This window comes from Vombatus ursinus, unplaced genomic scaffold (genome assembly GCF_900497805.2).
Source record: "Vombatus ursinus unplaced genomic scaffold, bare-nosed wombat genome assembly UNPS02010461.1, whole genome shotgun sequence".
NCBI classification, from domain to species: domain Eukaryota; kingdom Metazoa; phylum Chordata; class Mammalia; order Diprotodontia; family Vombatidae; genus Vombatus; species Vombatus ursinus.
The window spans coordinates 13,643,248-13,658,281 of NW_020950239.1; the positions used below are offsets into that span (position 1 = coordinate 13,643,248).

General features: G+C 38.3%; 1 protein-coding gene across 1 annotated transcript in view; it reads right to left on the reverse strand.

Annotated features, from left to right (window-relative positions):
• The window catches only part of ANTXR2 (ANTXR cell adhesion molecule 2), a 210,424-nt gene that overhangs the window by 98,045 nt on the left and 97,345 nt on the right, over positions 1–15,034 (reverse strand). Inside the window, exon 13 of the mRNA XM_027854470.1 lies at positions 1,444–1,488. Coding sequence (XP_027710271.1) covers positions 1,444–1,488 — 45 coding nt within the window. The remainder of the gene's footprint in view (positions 1–1,443; positions 1,489–15,034) is intronic.

The following is a 15,034-nucleotide window of genomic DNA, read 5'->3' on the forward strand; positions in this document are numbered from 1 at the left end:
TGTGTGTACGTGTGTGTGTGTGCATGCATGTGTGCCTTAGGTGGGACTTCAACCTGTAACTTCTTGGCTCTAAAGTTAGCTCTATTATGCTACACTGTCTTCCACCCACCCCTTATCTTTCTACACACACACACACACACACCCCTCTGTGAGTGTGTGTTTCTCTGTGTGTGTGTCTCTCTCTGTCTCTTCTGTTTCTCTCTGTCTCATTCTCTCTGTTTCTCTGTCTCTCTCTCTGTATAAACATGCACATACATGCACACGCACAGAGAGGGAGAGGGAGGAGGAAAAGAAAAGGAGGAAGACAGAAGAAAAGAGGATGGGATAGATGGAGAAGAAAGACAGATCAAGAGAGAAAAACAGAGAGAAAGATGCAGAACTTTTGAAGCAGATGTTCTTAATCCAGGTTTAATGAATTTGGATGGTAGAAAATATTAACATCTTTATTTCAACATACTTGGTTTCTTTTGTCATCCTCTGTATCTTATTTTATGTACATAAAATGTCATTCTCAGAAGAACTATAAAAGTCTATCTACATATAATAAGGCTTTTCAATTAAAAGATGCCAAAGAACATGTGCAGGTCAGAACAAATGGAAAGCCTGCTATCTTATCTATCCTGTGGCCCAGATTCAAAGTATTGTTTCTAAGCCATAGCTTTCACTAGACTGCCAAGGAGTCCATGATATTAGAAAAGTGAATAAACCCTTCATTCAAGTGAGTTATAGAAATCACGAGCATTACTCCTTTCCCCAAGATTCCATCCTTCCTTAGTACACTAACCCCATTGCTTTGCCATTTAAAAAAAGATAGCATTTGATTTTCAGAATTGTTTTTTTAAATCAATTTACATTTGAAAGCAAAAAAGAGTTAAATTGGGGAAATATAATGATCTAAGACAACTTCATGCATTAGATCTACATGAAACAACCATAAATATAGGAAATTTTGAAAAATAAAAGCATACATGTTTCACCAACACTGATGCTATTCACATTGCAATACACGCTTGTAGGTCAACTAAAGCCAATTTTAAAATAATCATTACTTTTAAGATGACTGGTAAGACTAAAAAGATTTCCAAGTACTACCTTTTTCTGTTTTATTATTTTGAAAGTAATTTCCAGAAACTTTAACATTGAATCAATAGAATTTGTTAAAACTAGATTATCTTGAATCCAATATCCTAATCGATATTTTCTCAGTGTATAAAGCTTCACCTCCTCTTATATATGCAGGAAACCATAAGAATTTTGAGGCAAATAAAAATTAAACTATGAAATTTAATATGATTTGTTCCATTCCTATATGATATGAATATAATTGGGGTTCTCAAAACAAAACTGGAGTATAATGTACCTGAATGCCAAGCATAACAACACAATCATGTAAAATAATCAATAATGACATAAAATTATATAAAATAATCAATAACTGCATACCTCTTTGGGTGGTGGTGGTGGTGGTGGGGGAGGATCTTTGATAACCTGCAATAAGAACATCAGACAGAAAGCTTAAGTCAAATGATAATACAAGCATAAATGCTCAAATCCAACTCAGATTTCGGCCATAAAAGCTTTCTGCTATGACTCATCCATGATTGTTCATTAATGATAATTACAGATGTCAGCTCCCTTGGCTACTGATCACCAAGATCATGTGGAAGTCAAAACATTATTTTCCTTTGGCTTTTACCATCAATCAAAAGCAACTTGTTGACAATGACTCTTTGGGGCAAGTATTCAAAAACCAAGTATCCTTTTTTTAAATAATTAATTGGATTTAGTTTGCTATGCAACTCCATTCATGAAATTATATGTAGTTAATTACTGTAAGTAAGCAGAAACAGCCTAAAGCCTAAACTGGGCTGTCTTTCCCTGGATTTTCATGCTAAGATGCTGGAATTCCTTACCCGGTGACAAGTGTGAAGTAGCTTTAGGAACTCACATGCCCTTCCCCAAGCTTCTAAGCTATTTATTCAATCTACTTTGTTAAGTCCTAATATTTTGGGACGTAGGATTTGAAAATATACCTCCTTACTTGAATATTGCATAGACTAGCTCCTACCTCAGGTTATTATTATTTTTTTAATTACATGAGTTCTGAATTTTTCATGTTGTTGTAAATGGAACAGAAGGAACTATTGAGAGGAATAGTTTTGAGTTGCCCGAGTCGATAACATTTTCTTCTCTCTCAAATACCACAAATCAAGAAACATGCAAAGAATATTAATAAATCAACTTATGTACAACCCAGTAGAAAGAGATTTAGCTTAGCTGATAATCTTTATATATGAGATTTTGAATTATATGTGATATTATTAATTGAATGTATACATATAGATAATATAACATATTATGTACAAGATATTCCTTTTATAAGTCAATTTTAAGAGTCATATCAAAAAGCTTAAACTATTCTTCTTTTCAACCATATTCCTAAAGTCATAGCTTTTCAGGGTTGGAAGATACTTCAGCAGTCATCCAACTCCAGACACACCCCCCAAAAAAATCCCTACTATGATATACCTGACAAGGAGATGGCCAGTCTATGCTGGAAAATCTCCACTAAGAGGAAAGCTGCCATGTCCTATCCAGGACAGCTGGCTCTATCTAATGAGATGGTTCTAATTGCTCCAGGGGGTTTTGTTGTTGCCATTTTCCTGGACAAATTTGGCTCTTTGCTGCTCCTTCCCATTGCTTTTAAGGCTGCCCTTTCAGGCTACACAGAATAAATCTAATTCCAAATCCACATGAACAAATCCCTATACTACAGCTATCATGCTACGGGTCAGTGGAGAGAATGCTGGACCAGGAGTTAGGAAGTCCTGAGTTCAAATTCAGCCTCAGGGGGCAGCTAGGTGGCACAGTGGATAAAGCTCTGGCCTTGATGTCAGGAGGACCTGAGTTCAAATCCAGCCGCAGGCACATGGCACTTACTAGCTGTATAACCATGAGCAGGTCACTTAACCCCAATTGCCTCACCAAAAAAAAGAAATAAAAAAAGCAAATTCAGCCTCAGATATTTCCCAGCTGGGCAAAATGACCCAGGGCAACTCACTCAGCTTGTTTCCCTTAGTTTGTTCAACTCTCAAATGGAGATAATAGTATCGCCAACCTCCTAGAGTTGATGTGAGGATCAAATGAGATAATACTTATGAAGTTCAGAGTCCATCAAAGTCCAATCCATAACTGAAATAGAATCCCCTCTATAACATTCCTAGACTGTGGTGATGAAGTCTTTACCTGAATCCTCTAGTGAGCAGAAGTTTCCTACCTCTCAGGGCAGCTCATTACACTTTTAGATAGATATAAATGTTAAGAATGGGGGAGGGGCAGCTAGGTGGCACAGTGGATAGAGCACCAGCCCTGAAGTCAGGAGGACCTGAGTTCAAATCCAGCCTCAGACCAAACACTTGACACTTACTAGCTGTGTGACCCTGGGTAAGTCACTTAACCCCAATTGCCAAAAAAAAAAATTGGGGGGCAGCTAGGTGGCACAGTAGATAGAGCACTGGCCCTGGATTCAGGAGGACCTGAGTTCAAATCCAGCCTCAGACCAAACACTTGACACTTACTAGCTGTGTGACTCTGGGTAAGTCACTTGACCCCAGCCTCATCAAACAAAAAAAAAAAAGAATGGGGGAGCTAGGTGGTGCAGTGGTTAGTGTTGACTTATGACAAATTTTGTACCTTTTCCACTCTATCTTTCTGAGATAACTAGGTGGAACCATGGATAGCCCACTGACCTGGAGTCAGGAAGGCCTGAATTCAAATGTAGCCTCAGGCACTCACTAGTTATTTACCTCAGACAAACCAGTTAACCTCTACTTTCCTCAAATGTAAAATAATGATAACAGTGCTTATCCTGAGGGTTATTGTGAGGATTAGATATTAGAAAAGTGTTTGGCACTGTACATAGCACATACATAATAGGTGCTATATAAATGCTTATTTCCCCCCCCACACACACACACCTAGGTCCTTCCTAAACTGTGATGTCCATTCCTGAAAAGTACTTCAGATATGGCCTGTCCAGTGCAGAGTAGAGAGCAGAAATCTCTTCTCCAATCCTAAACACTATTTTGATCCTAATTTAATCTAAAATTACATTAGCTTTTATGCCCACTATGTCATACTTTTAACTCACATTTATCTTGCAATCCAGTAAGACCTGAAACTCTCTTTCATGCAAACATCTTGCTTTTATTTTATTTACCTTGTCACACCCTAATCCATACCCTCACCAATTCACATCTTGTATCGTAGTAACCATCTTTGGCCTTACCATCTGCCTTCAATCCATGGAACATACTACTATAATGCTGAATTTCCTTTAAGAAAAAAAAAATTGTTTTCATCACCTTAGAAGAGGGGATTGTGGGAAAGTGACAGCATGCTAGGACCCAGAAGGGCCCAGTTCCTTCACAAATTATCCAGAAATAATGATTTTTTTTAAAAAGGAGAAAAATCACCTATGAACTTGCCCAAACAGTCCAGGGCTGCACAAAAAAAAAAAAAGGCTAATAGAATCTTACATTGTAAAGAAGCTAGAAAGTCACATGCAAAGTACCCCAGTTTCATAGAAAAAGAAAGAGACCAGAATACAGTATATCCAGGGGTAACCTGGGGGCCTCTTCCCTATCTGATGAAGGCTAAAGGTCCAGGGCCAGGACCAGCGCACGGCAACATCAGGGAGTGACCCGAGGACCTCATCACCATCCCTACCAGGAGAAAGAACCAGATGAGTAGCCTGGCAGCTGGGGACTGACAGGACGCAAGGCTAATGGAGCCTAGTTTTTAGCCAAAAAACCCAGGATCAAACAGGTTCTACCCATCCTGGCGCACGAGACCTTTCAAATGCCATACTCAAAGTTCCTTACAAAAAATATTATTATCACCCTATGCCCACCTAATCCTCTCGCTACTCAGTGCCTCTCTGAGTTGACAGTTGGCCCAATCTCCTGCTCATACTTCATCAGTGAATCCATCCAGGCCTATGAGAGAGTGGGATTTGGGGAAGCCCAAAGATTAAGTCTAACAGCATTCAGGTGGGGCTCACTCCACCCAGAATGCAAGAGGGGGGAGGTCATGGGGAAGAAACATAAACCCAACCCAGCCCAATAAACCCATCTTTTTTTTTTAAAGTTACCTTCTTCTTTACTGTTAGCCATTGAGGCATGGCTTCAGAGGGAATTCATTTTTATGGTAGGACTTCCCGTTTCATCCTCTTAACAGGAGACAAAAGGCAGTCCCCATTGTGGGCTTCTAATTAGTTCAGCTGCCTTCAGAAGAGCAAATCTTCTGTAAGCCACTGAAAATGATGAAACTCTGAAACTGCCAGAAATTCTGAGTTGCCCCCATTAGACAATACCTTTATTAGCCATTGTTCATTAATGATTCGTTAATTTACTACTTAAATATCTCCTGCAATCTTCCCAATTCCTTGATGGTTAAAAACTTTTCTATCCTCTAACTCCCTTAGGGAAGAAGCCACTCAGCTTCAAGTGGTATCCCAGGGGGAGAGTAAAAGGATAAACCTGAGGCTTTCTTACCACCTGGTCCAGTGTCCAATGCTCATCATAATCCCTGTTCCTATTCTCTTCCTTTCTAGCCTTAACCTTGGGCAGAGGCTGTGATTGGATACAACAATTTCAGAGTTCTTGATCATAGAAATAGAACACCACTTCTGCTTGGTGGTGAGGTCAAAAGTAAAACCTTCTCTGTGGGATTCTGAAGTAGAATGGAAAAATAGGTCATGGGAGGTGAGAAAACTAAGGAACTGGGAGCTTAAGGTACCTGGCAGAACATTGACATGCATTCTGAAGTCCTCTGGATGGGTGACAGGGTAGAGAAAAAGCCAACCACAGCATTCACTGATAGACAAAGAAGGAATTCCTGGTGGTGGTCAGTAGATAAGAGCCAGAGGGATCTAGATTGGGGGATTAATTTGGATACAGTGAATCACAAAGGAGGAAGGGCCTTCTGAGTGATGGTGGGAGGAGGGTGAGTCTGAAAGAGGCAATGGGAAGCAAGAGCATCCTGACTCCATCTTTGGAAATAATGAATAGAGTACTAGAAAAAATGGCCAGGCATGCAGTTTCATGTACATGGAGTGAGGTCTCAGTGAGTACCAGAAAATGGAAAGAGGATGACAAAAAGAGGTTTAAAAGAAAAGGAAAATCATTCATTATAACAAAGGAGTTCCAGAAAGCACAGTGGAAGGCATAGATTCAATTGGGACATGGAAGAAAGGGAGGTTTGAGATGAGAGAAGAATAGCAGGGTATGGAGGAGGTTTTTGATTGTTCTTCAGGAGTTTGGGACTCAGTATCACAGGACTGGGAAAGTAGGAAGAGGACGTGAGGGTTTGTTAACCATTGGATAATGCTGACTTGGAACTCGAGGACCTGATCTGAATCCCAATTCTAATGTTCCTGGCTCTGTTGACCCCTGACCTGTGTGATCTCCTGCCACATGTTTAACTTCTTTGACCTTAGTTTCATCATCTGTAAAACAGAGGGGTTTGAGTATATGATTTCTAAGGTACCCTCCACTCCTAAATCCTATACTTCTAGGAACAGAGATACTAAAAAATGTATTTGCCAAAGAAAGGTAAGAAATGCCCCCTTTCTTTATTAAAAAAATGATTCAGAAGAAAGTGAAATTTCAGTACTAAATCCTGATGAATTATAAAAGAAAAAAATCAGTAAGAACGTTACTCTTATGTTACAGAGTAATATAAGGACACTGGTAATTCAAAAATACATGTATTCATATGTACTATAATTTATGAGAATTTGGAGATTTTAAAAAGCATAATATTGCAACATTGCCAGTATTTTTTTCCACTTAGCATACTTCAGTGTTGCATTGAAGATTCTGGAAAATACTTCCACCACTTTATAAACCATATGTAGAGTTTGATTCTTCTCCAATTTTTTTTTATTTGTTATTATCATCATCAGGGAGAATCACTTCTCATCTACTTAGCTGAAAGAATGAAGATTTCAGTTTGGAGGAGAGCCGATTTCTTTGAAAAAAAAAAAGTCAGTTGCTTCAGGCAACAGTCCTTTTGATCTGCTCATTAACACTTTTCAAATGTTCGAGTGATGTGGGCATTCTTTGCGCTAGAAAATGTCAGCACTCGAGCCTGGAGCCAGCTTGATGCAATCATATGTTCTGATATTGGGAGAAGAGTGAAAAGAACTGTCAACAGCGAACTGCCTTGGAGGAAAAAAATAAAGATACTCTACAAGGACTGCAGATGAAGTAGGATTTCAGAATTGATTCTTGCCAATAACTAAAAAGACTGCCCAAGCCATCAGCAAGTGTCATAAGCCAATAAAACAGCTATCTCTGCATGCACATAAAATCGTTAAAAAATATTTCCCCCTTTTTTTCTTTTCTTTTTTTTTTAGTAAATAGTATTTTATTTTTTCCAATTATATGTAAGGATAGTTTTCAACATTCATTTTTATAAGATTTTGAGTTTCAATTTTTTCCTCCCTCCCCTTTCCCCACCCCAAGACAGCGTGCAATCTGATTTAGGTTATACATGTGCAATCATGTAAATATATTCCCACATTAGTCATGTTGTGAAAGAAGAAACAGAACAAAAGGGAAAAACCACACAAAAAAGTGGAAATAGTACACTTCGATCTGCACTCAGAATCCATAGTTCTTTCTCTGGATATTGATAGCAGTTTCCATCATGAGTCTTTTGGAGTTCTTAGATCTTTGCATCGCTGAGAAGAGCTAAGTAAATCATAGATGATCATTGCATGATGTTGCTGTTACTGTGTACAATGTTCTCTTGGTTCTGCTCCCTTTACTCAGTATCAGTTCATGTAAGTCCTGTTGTTTTTTTTTTTTCTGAAATCTGCTTGCTCATCATTTCTTATAGCACAATAGTATTCCATTCTATTCATATACCAGAAGTTGTTCAGCCATTCCCCAATTGATGGGCATCCCCTCAAATTCCAAGTCTTCGCCACCACAAAAACAGCTGCTATAAATATTTCTGTACATGTAGGTCTTTTTCCTGTTTTATAATCTCTTTGGGATAGAGAACTAATAGTGGCATTGTTGGATCAAATGGTCTGAACAGTTTTATAGCTCTTTGAGCATAGTTCCAAATTGCTCTCCAGAATAGCTGTATCAGTTTACAACTCCACCAACAATGCATTAGTATCCCAATTTTCCCATATCATCTTCAACATTTATCATTTTCCTTTTCTGTCAATATGAACCAATCTGATAGGTGTGAGGTGGTACCTCAGAGTTGTTTTTACATTTCTCTAATCAATAGTGATTTAGAGGATTTTTCTTCATATGACTATAGATAGCTTTAATTTCTTTATCTGGAAATTAGCTGTTCATATCCTTTGTCCATTTATCAATTGGGAAATGACTTGCATTTTTTATAAATTTGACTCACTTCTCTATACATTTGAGAAATGAGGCCTTCACCAGAAACACTTACTATAAAAACTGTTTCCTGGCTTTCTGCTTTCCTCCTTTTCTTGGTTGCATTGGTTTTGTTTGTGTAAAATCTTTTAAATTCAATATGATCAAAATTATCCATTTTGTATTTCATAATGTTCTCTATCTCTTGTTTGGTCATAAATTCTTCCCTTCTCCATAAGTCTGAAAGGTAAACTATTCTCTGCTCTCTTAATTTGCTCATGGTATCGCCCTTTATGTCTAAATCATGTAATCATTTTGACTTTATCTTGCTATAGGGTGTAAGATGTTGGCCTATGCCTAGTTTCTGCCATACTACTTTCCAGTTTTCCCAGCAGTTTTTGTCAAATAGTGAGTTTTTATGCCAGAAGATAGATGTGAGGGATTGTCTGGTGTTGACTACTGCCAATTTAAGGTTGTGGCAAGATGGGGTAGGAACAAGATATTAGGAAGTAACCGGAGCTCACGTTCCCGAGGCAGTGGGCAGTGCTATGTGGAGCTGTGATAAGCTGGAGAAGGAACAGGATACAAGGAAGTAGCCGGAGCATGTGCTCCTGAGGCAGGGGGCTGTGCCACGTGGGAGTGGGACGGCAGAGAACGAGTTCCCTTTGTCTAGTCCCCTCCCTAGGTATGTCGTCAACCCCAGACGTCTCCTTCCTGACTTCCTGGGTCACGTACTTTCCCTTTGTGTAGCACTGACCCCAGACGCCTCCTCCCGATATCTGGGCCTGACTTCCTGGGTCACGTACTCTCCCTTTGTCTATGCACTAACCCCATATGTCTCCTTCCTGTATCCGGTCCTAGCTTCCTGTGTCACTTCCTCTCCCTTGGTGCGCTAAACCCAGACATCCCCTTCCGGTATCTGATCCTACAATCAATGACTAGTAGGCGGGCTGAGGAGGAGGGGCGAAGTAGGTACTTAAGGAACAGTAGAGATCGGAGCTCGCTCTCTCTTTTGCTCCTGCTCTCTTGCTCTGGCCTTCCTGCGTGGCCTTGCTGTGATGGCCTCTGAATAAAGCTCGAGTGTTTGCACCTCCTGATCGGCTCGTCTCTGTGTTTATCCGGGTGGGCACCGAAGACTGGTAAGTATGACTCTGGCAGCCTGCTCCTTATAGGAGGAGAGTGCACGGCGCGGCCGGCAGAGATGGAGTCTTTAGGTTTATCAAACAGTAGATTACTATAATCATTTACTACTGTATCTTGCGTACCTATTCTGTTTCACTGATCCACCACTCTATTTCTTAGCCAGCACCAAATAGTTTTGATGATTGCTACTTTATAATATAGTTTTTGATCTACTATGGTAAGGCCACCTTCCTTTGGATTTTTTTTATTAATTCCTCTGATATTCTTGACATTTTGTTCTTCCAGATGAATTTTGTTATTACTTTTTCTAGCTCTATAAAATAATGTTTTGGTAATTTGGTTGGGATGGCACTGAATAAGTAAATTAATTTAGGTAGATTTATCATTTTTATTATATTAGCTTGGCCTACCCATGAGTACTTGATATTTTTCCAATTGTTTAGATATGACTTTATTTGTGTGAAAAGTGTTTTGTAATTGTGTTCATATAGTTCCGGAGCTTGTCTTGGCAAGTATACTCCCAAATATTTTATATTGTCTAAAGTTATTTTAAATGGAATTTTTCTATCTCTCCTTGCTGAATTTTGTTGGTAATTTATAGAAATGGTGATGATTTACATGGGCTTATTTTATATCTCTTTTTTATTTTTAGAAAATTAAGATGTAGCATTTATGCTTTGAATAGGAAGAGCACTATATAAACACAAAATTCTATAAAGATTAATAGTTAGGAAGTGCTATTTTTTTCTGAATCAAATGAAATTAGATGTTTCCAAGACCAAAGTAGGTTATCTCACATCCTCACTTTCCTTTCCTATATCTTTGAAGAAATCATCATTTAGACATCTTTGCTTAACATAAGAAATTGATCAGGAAAAAAAAGAATGATAAATTCCTTCAAAATATCTGATGGGATTGGAAAACAGATCATAAGAAAACGTTATAATGAGTTAAGGTCCCTGTAATCAAAACAAACTAGGGTAGAGAGTAGTTCGGTGCTCAGTTCAGCTTAAATGAGAGTTTGTTGGAAGTCAGCAACATGGAAGCAACAGGTTGTAAGATACTCTATTTCAAGAAGTAACAGAACATAAATTATTTTAATTAATGGTGCAAAGACAGCATATTAAATATTTAAATACTTATGTTTTATTGCTCATTCAAAAAAATCAGGCTGATTTCTGTGTAACTCAATTAAGGCACCATAAGCCCTCTTCAACAATAAAAAGAAGTGCAATGCAGAATCACGATTACTATTTGGAAAGGGCAGCACAGCTGTGCTGGCCAAGGAAATGATTCTATAGAGCCATGTTGAGATAACTCCTCCTGTGAATCCCCACTTAAAATAAGTAAATTCAGCTTCAAAACGACGACTTTTAGAATGGTCTCCCAAATTACAATTTATTGCATATACAATACCTAAAATCCTCTGAGCATGAAGAGACTACTGATTTTTGCTAATGACTAAAGGACTCGGGGAAAGTAAATTAGAGGAAAGTGGCTCTCTATCACTTCTAACACATTTATGTGAGAATCATGGTGCAGGGGAATGCTTGATTTGGAGAGAGAAGATCTTGGTTGCAGTTCTAGCTCTGGCAATTATTACCTATATAATAAGAACAAGTCAGGTAGCATCTCTGAGCCTCATTTGCCCAAATTATAAAGTAAAGGAGCAGAAGCTCTGAACCTATGTGTTTGTTTGAAGCTGTTTGGTCATAAATGAATGAGAATTAATGACAAAGCATGCATTACTTGCTTACTATGTGCCAAACATTGTGCTAAGCATTGGGGATGCAAATAGGAAAAGTAAACAGTCCCCAGCTCAGGGTGTATGGTGAGACCCAAAAGTCCTAAGTACCTAGGTGGGGCTGGCTGCATGGCTCAGAGATCTTTAGGTTATTTAAGTCATTAGGATGACAGGGCTGGGGGAATGCTATGCATGCAGGCAGGGCAGATAGCAAAGCCTGTTGCCCCTATTTGTCATAAGAAGGAATGGAGTTGTTGACTTCCATTTCATTCAAACACTATGAACAGAGAAGTAGCCCAGGAAGATAGCAGCTCTTCCCAAAGTTCAACAGTCCAGGATGGGTTCTAAGTTATGAGAAAGCCTGGGTGAGGGAAAAGGGTAAAAGGGGAGGGGGGAGAAGGGGTATGATAGTCCATATGGAAACAGCTCTTCTGGGCACCCAGTCACATGAACTAAGTATAAATTCACTTTCCTTCTTTCACAGTCTTACCCCTCTACCTTTGAATTCCTTGCCTCTTTGTTCTATCCCCAACTGTAGGGTACCTCTACCATTGATTGGCCTTCTCTATTCCTACTCATGTTCTGTAAAAGGTTACTGAATAAAGTTCCAACCTGGCCAACAGCAAAGTTATGTTATCTAATTTCAACTGGACCCTCAATGCTTCATGGCACACCTTCTATTCTTACCTTACCTTTCAATTGCAGCTAGTCCAAGATTCCTCTTCTCTCTTAAAGTCACCTACATCATCCCTCCTTCCTTCCCCTTTAGCTGAGGAGCTCATCTCACCTCAAATAGAAGTCATCTGTTATGAGTCTTACTTTTCCCCCTATTCCATAAAACAAAATATTTATACATTATCTTTCCTTCCTTTCTTTCCATCTTTCTTTCCCTTTCCTCTGCATTTCTTCTTAAATCTAAACTTTAAAAACCATAAACTTAAATTTCAGTATTAAAAGTAGGACATAAATTGTAGATGACACTATAAATTTCAATACGGGTCATTTTTAAAGTATATAATTAATTCAACAGGTTACTTTGAAAACTGTCCAGCTTGTTTATGCTTCCTTCTAAACTTGCTTCTGTTCTCTTCTGTTCAGTTCAGACTGTTTCAATGACCTTCTTTTTTCCTCCTTTTTGTTTTTGGCATTATTACAGCTATCTTCCCCAAGATTCCTCCAATTTAAAAAAGGAGGGGGATCACATACAATAAGTAAGCAAAATTAAGTAAAACAAATCAACACAGTGACCATGTCTAACAATGTATGTTTTTTCTGCATCTTGAATCCCTTTCTGCTCTGTCAGAAGATGGGTAACATGCTTCTTCACTGGTCGTCTAGATTCTTTATTGGTCACTGCTCTGATCAGAGTTCTTGAGTTTTTCAAAGTTGTTTTTCTTTGCAATGTTTTTATTGTATAAATTATTCTCCTAGTTCTGCTCATTTAATTCTGCATTAATTCATACAAGTCTTCCCAGAAATATATGAAATCACCTTTTTTTAATCATTTCTTTAAGGACATTCCCCCCAATCGCTTTTCCTTTATTCTGGTCTTAGGGAAAGGGATGTCCTTTCTCCTTGCCAAGACAAAAACTTCTCTCTACGCCCTTAATCCTATCCCCTTCCATATTCCTCTGGAGCTTGCCCCCTTTAACCATTCTTCCCTCTCTGTTGTATCTGTCACATAATCTTGTATAATCTTAACATGCATCTTTTTTTCTAATCAGCAAGCAATAGACAACTAGGTGGCAGAATGGATAGTATGTTGGGCCTGACATCAGGAAGACCTGGGTTCAAATCCATCCTCAAACACTTGTGTGACCCTGGGCAAGTCACTTAATCTGGTATGCTTCAGTTTCCTCATCTGCAAAATGGACTGGAGAACTGGAGAAGGAAATGGCAAACCAGTCTAATATTTTTTCCCAGAAAACCCCAAATGGGGACATGGAGAGTTGGACATAACTTAAGTGACTGAATAACAAAACAACAGACACAGTGGAATTGCATTTTCTCCATACTTCTCAAACAATTCAATGACTATGAAGATGTGACATAGAGAAGCCATCTGCAAAAACCTGCCCATTCTCTTTCTGTGTTGTCACCAAGATTATTCTCAACAAATGCATGCACCACTCTCATGAAGATTGTTTGGAGAAAAGTTAATAGTTGCCAGTCTTCTAGCCACCTTTCCTCCACTTTGTCTGTAATGTTTTCCATGCTTTTAACATCACCCTCTTTGAAATATCTTGAAATCAATTCAGGTTGCCTTGAAAATTATTCTGCTTCGACCAAAGTTTTCTTCAGTATGTATCTCGTCAGGTTCAGCTGTTCTTCCTCAATATCTTTATATATCATGGCAACTTCCTGAAATAGTACTTTGGATACCAAAGTGGCGGAATCCAAAAGTGCTGATTACCCTATTATCACTAATTAGAACAAAATCCCACAGATTTACAGCACATCTATTCCACTCCATATCCTCCTGCCATTTTAATTTACACATGTGCTCACGATAAACTGATATCTCAACAAGATTATTTTTCTCCCAACCTGTCAACTTTTTAACAGAACTACTGTGATTTTTTTTATCCCCTATATCAGATGTTAGCTCCAAAACTTCAAATAGTTTCATGGTGACCTCTCTGATCTACTTGGCATCAACCCTGGAACATAGAAGGACCAAGTGTCCCCAGAAATTATTTTTCTTATTGTCTTTGACTACATGATGAGCTCCTTCATTAATATCTTCAAGGAGAACTCTGGGGTTATTTTCCATTTATCCATAATTCTTGATATCAACTGGATTTATTTATAGCAAGAATGTCTTTATGAATATGGTTTAAGTCCTCTAATAGTTGTTCATCATTGAGCAAAATCACACGTTGAAATATTTAAAATAAATCAAAGTTTTTAAAGAGTTTAAGAATATGATTTTTTTTTACTATTCCTTGCCCCTTTTTCCTACTAGTACTGTCGCTGCAGAAAGAGAAAATGACCACACACGCCTTAGCGAACGTCCATTTTTTTTAACCTTTTTAAAGTGTCACCATGGCCAAAAACCTTATGCCCAAAGATATGATGACAAATTTCTCCAGCATTAGCTAGGAAGATTTGGAGAGTAAACAATCTGTCACTACTGCTGTATTCAAAGTCTTTGGAACCTTCAAAAACTAGAATTCCATTGACAGGCTCTGAGAGCCAAAAGTCTCACTGAGAATGAATCATCAATGAATGAATCAATCAATCAATGAAGCATCCGAGTCGGGCTTCAGTAAAGGCCTAAATTTAATAAATGTTGACTTCTGTGACAGTGACCCTTTTATTGAGTTTTCTAAGGTCATCTCAATTTAAATGTTATAGTTAAAAACACCAGGATCAGTATTCTGCATATAAGCAAAGAACACATTTTCAGTTATCTCTATGATATAGATAAGTATGTGATGTCCAAGACCAATCTAATTTAAACCACAATGCTTATTTCCTCTCTGTTTCCCCCAGACCTCACATTAAATCACTACTTTTTGGCCTTTGGAAAAGTGTAAGTCTTCTTGTCATTCCTTCCAAAAAGTCTTCTTTTCCCATGTATTCCATTGGTATTATAATTGAGATTCCAGTTCTCCAGCCTATGTTAAGGAAACTTAAGTCCAGCTACCTCCATGATATACTATCTATTATTAACCTTCTTATTCATTTATACTTGGGCCTGCAATGGAAAGAAGTCTTTGCAGTTTAGTCAGGGCCA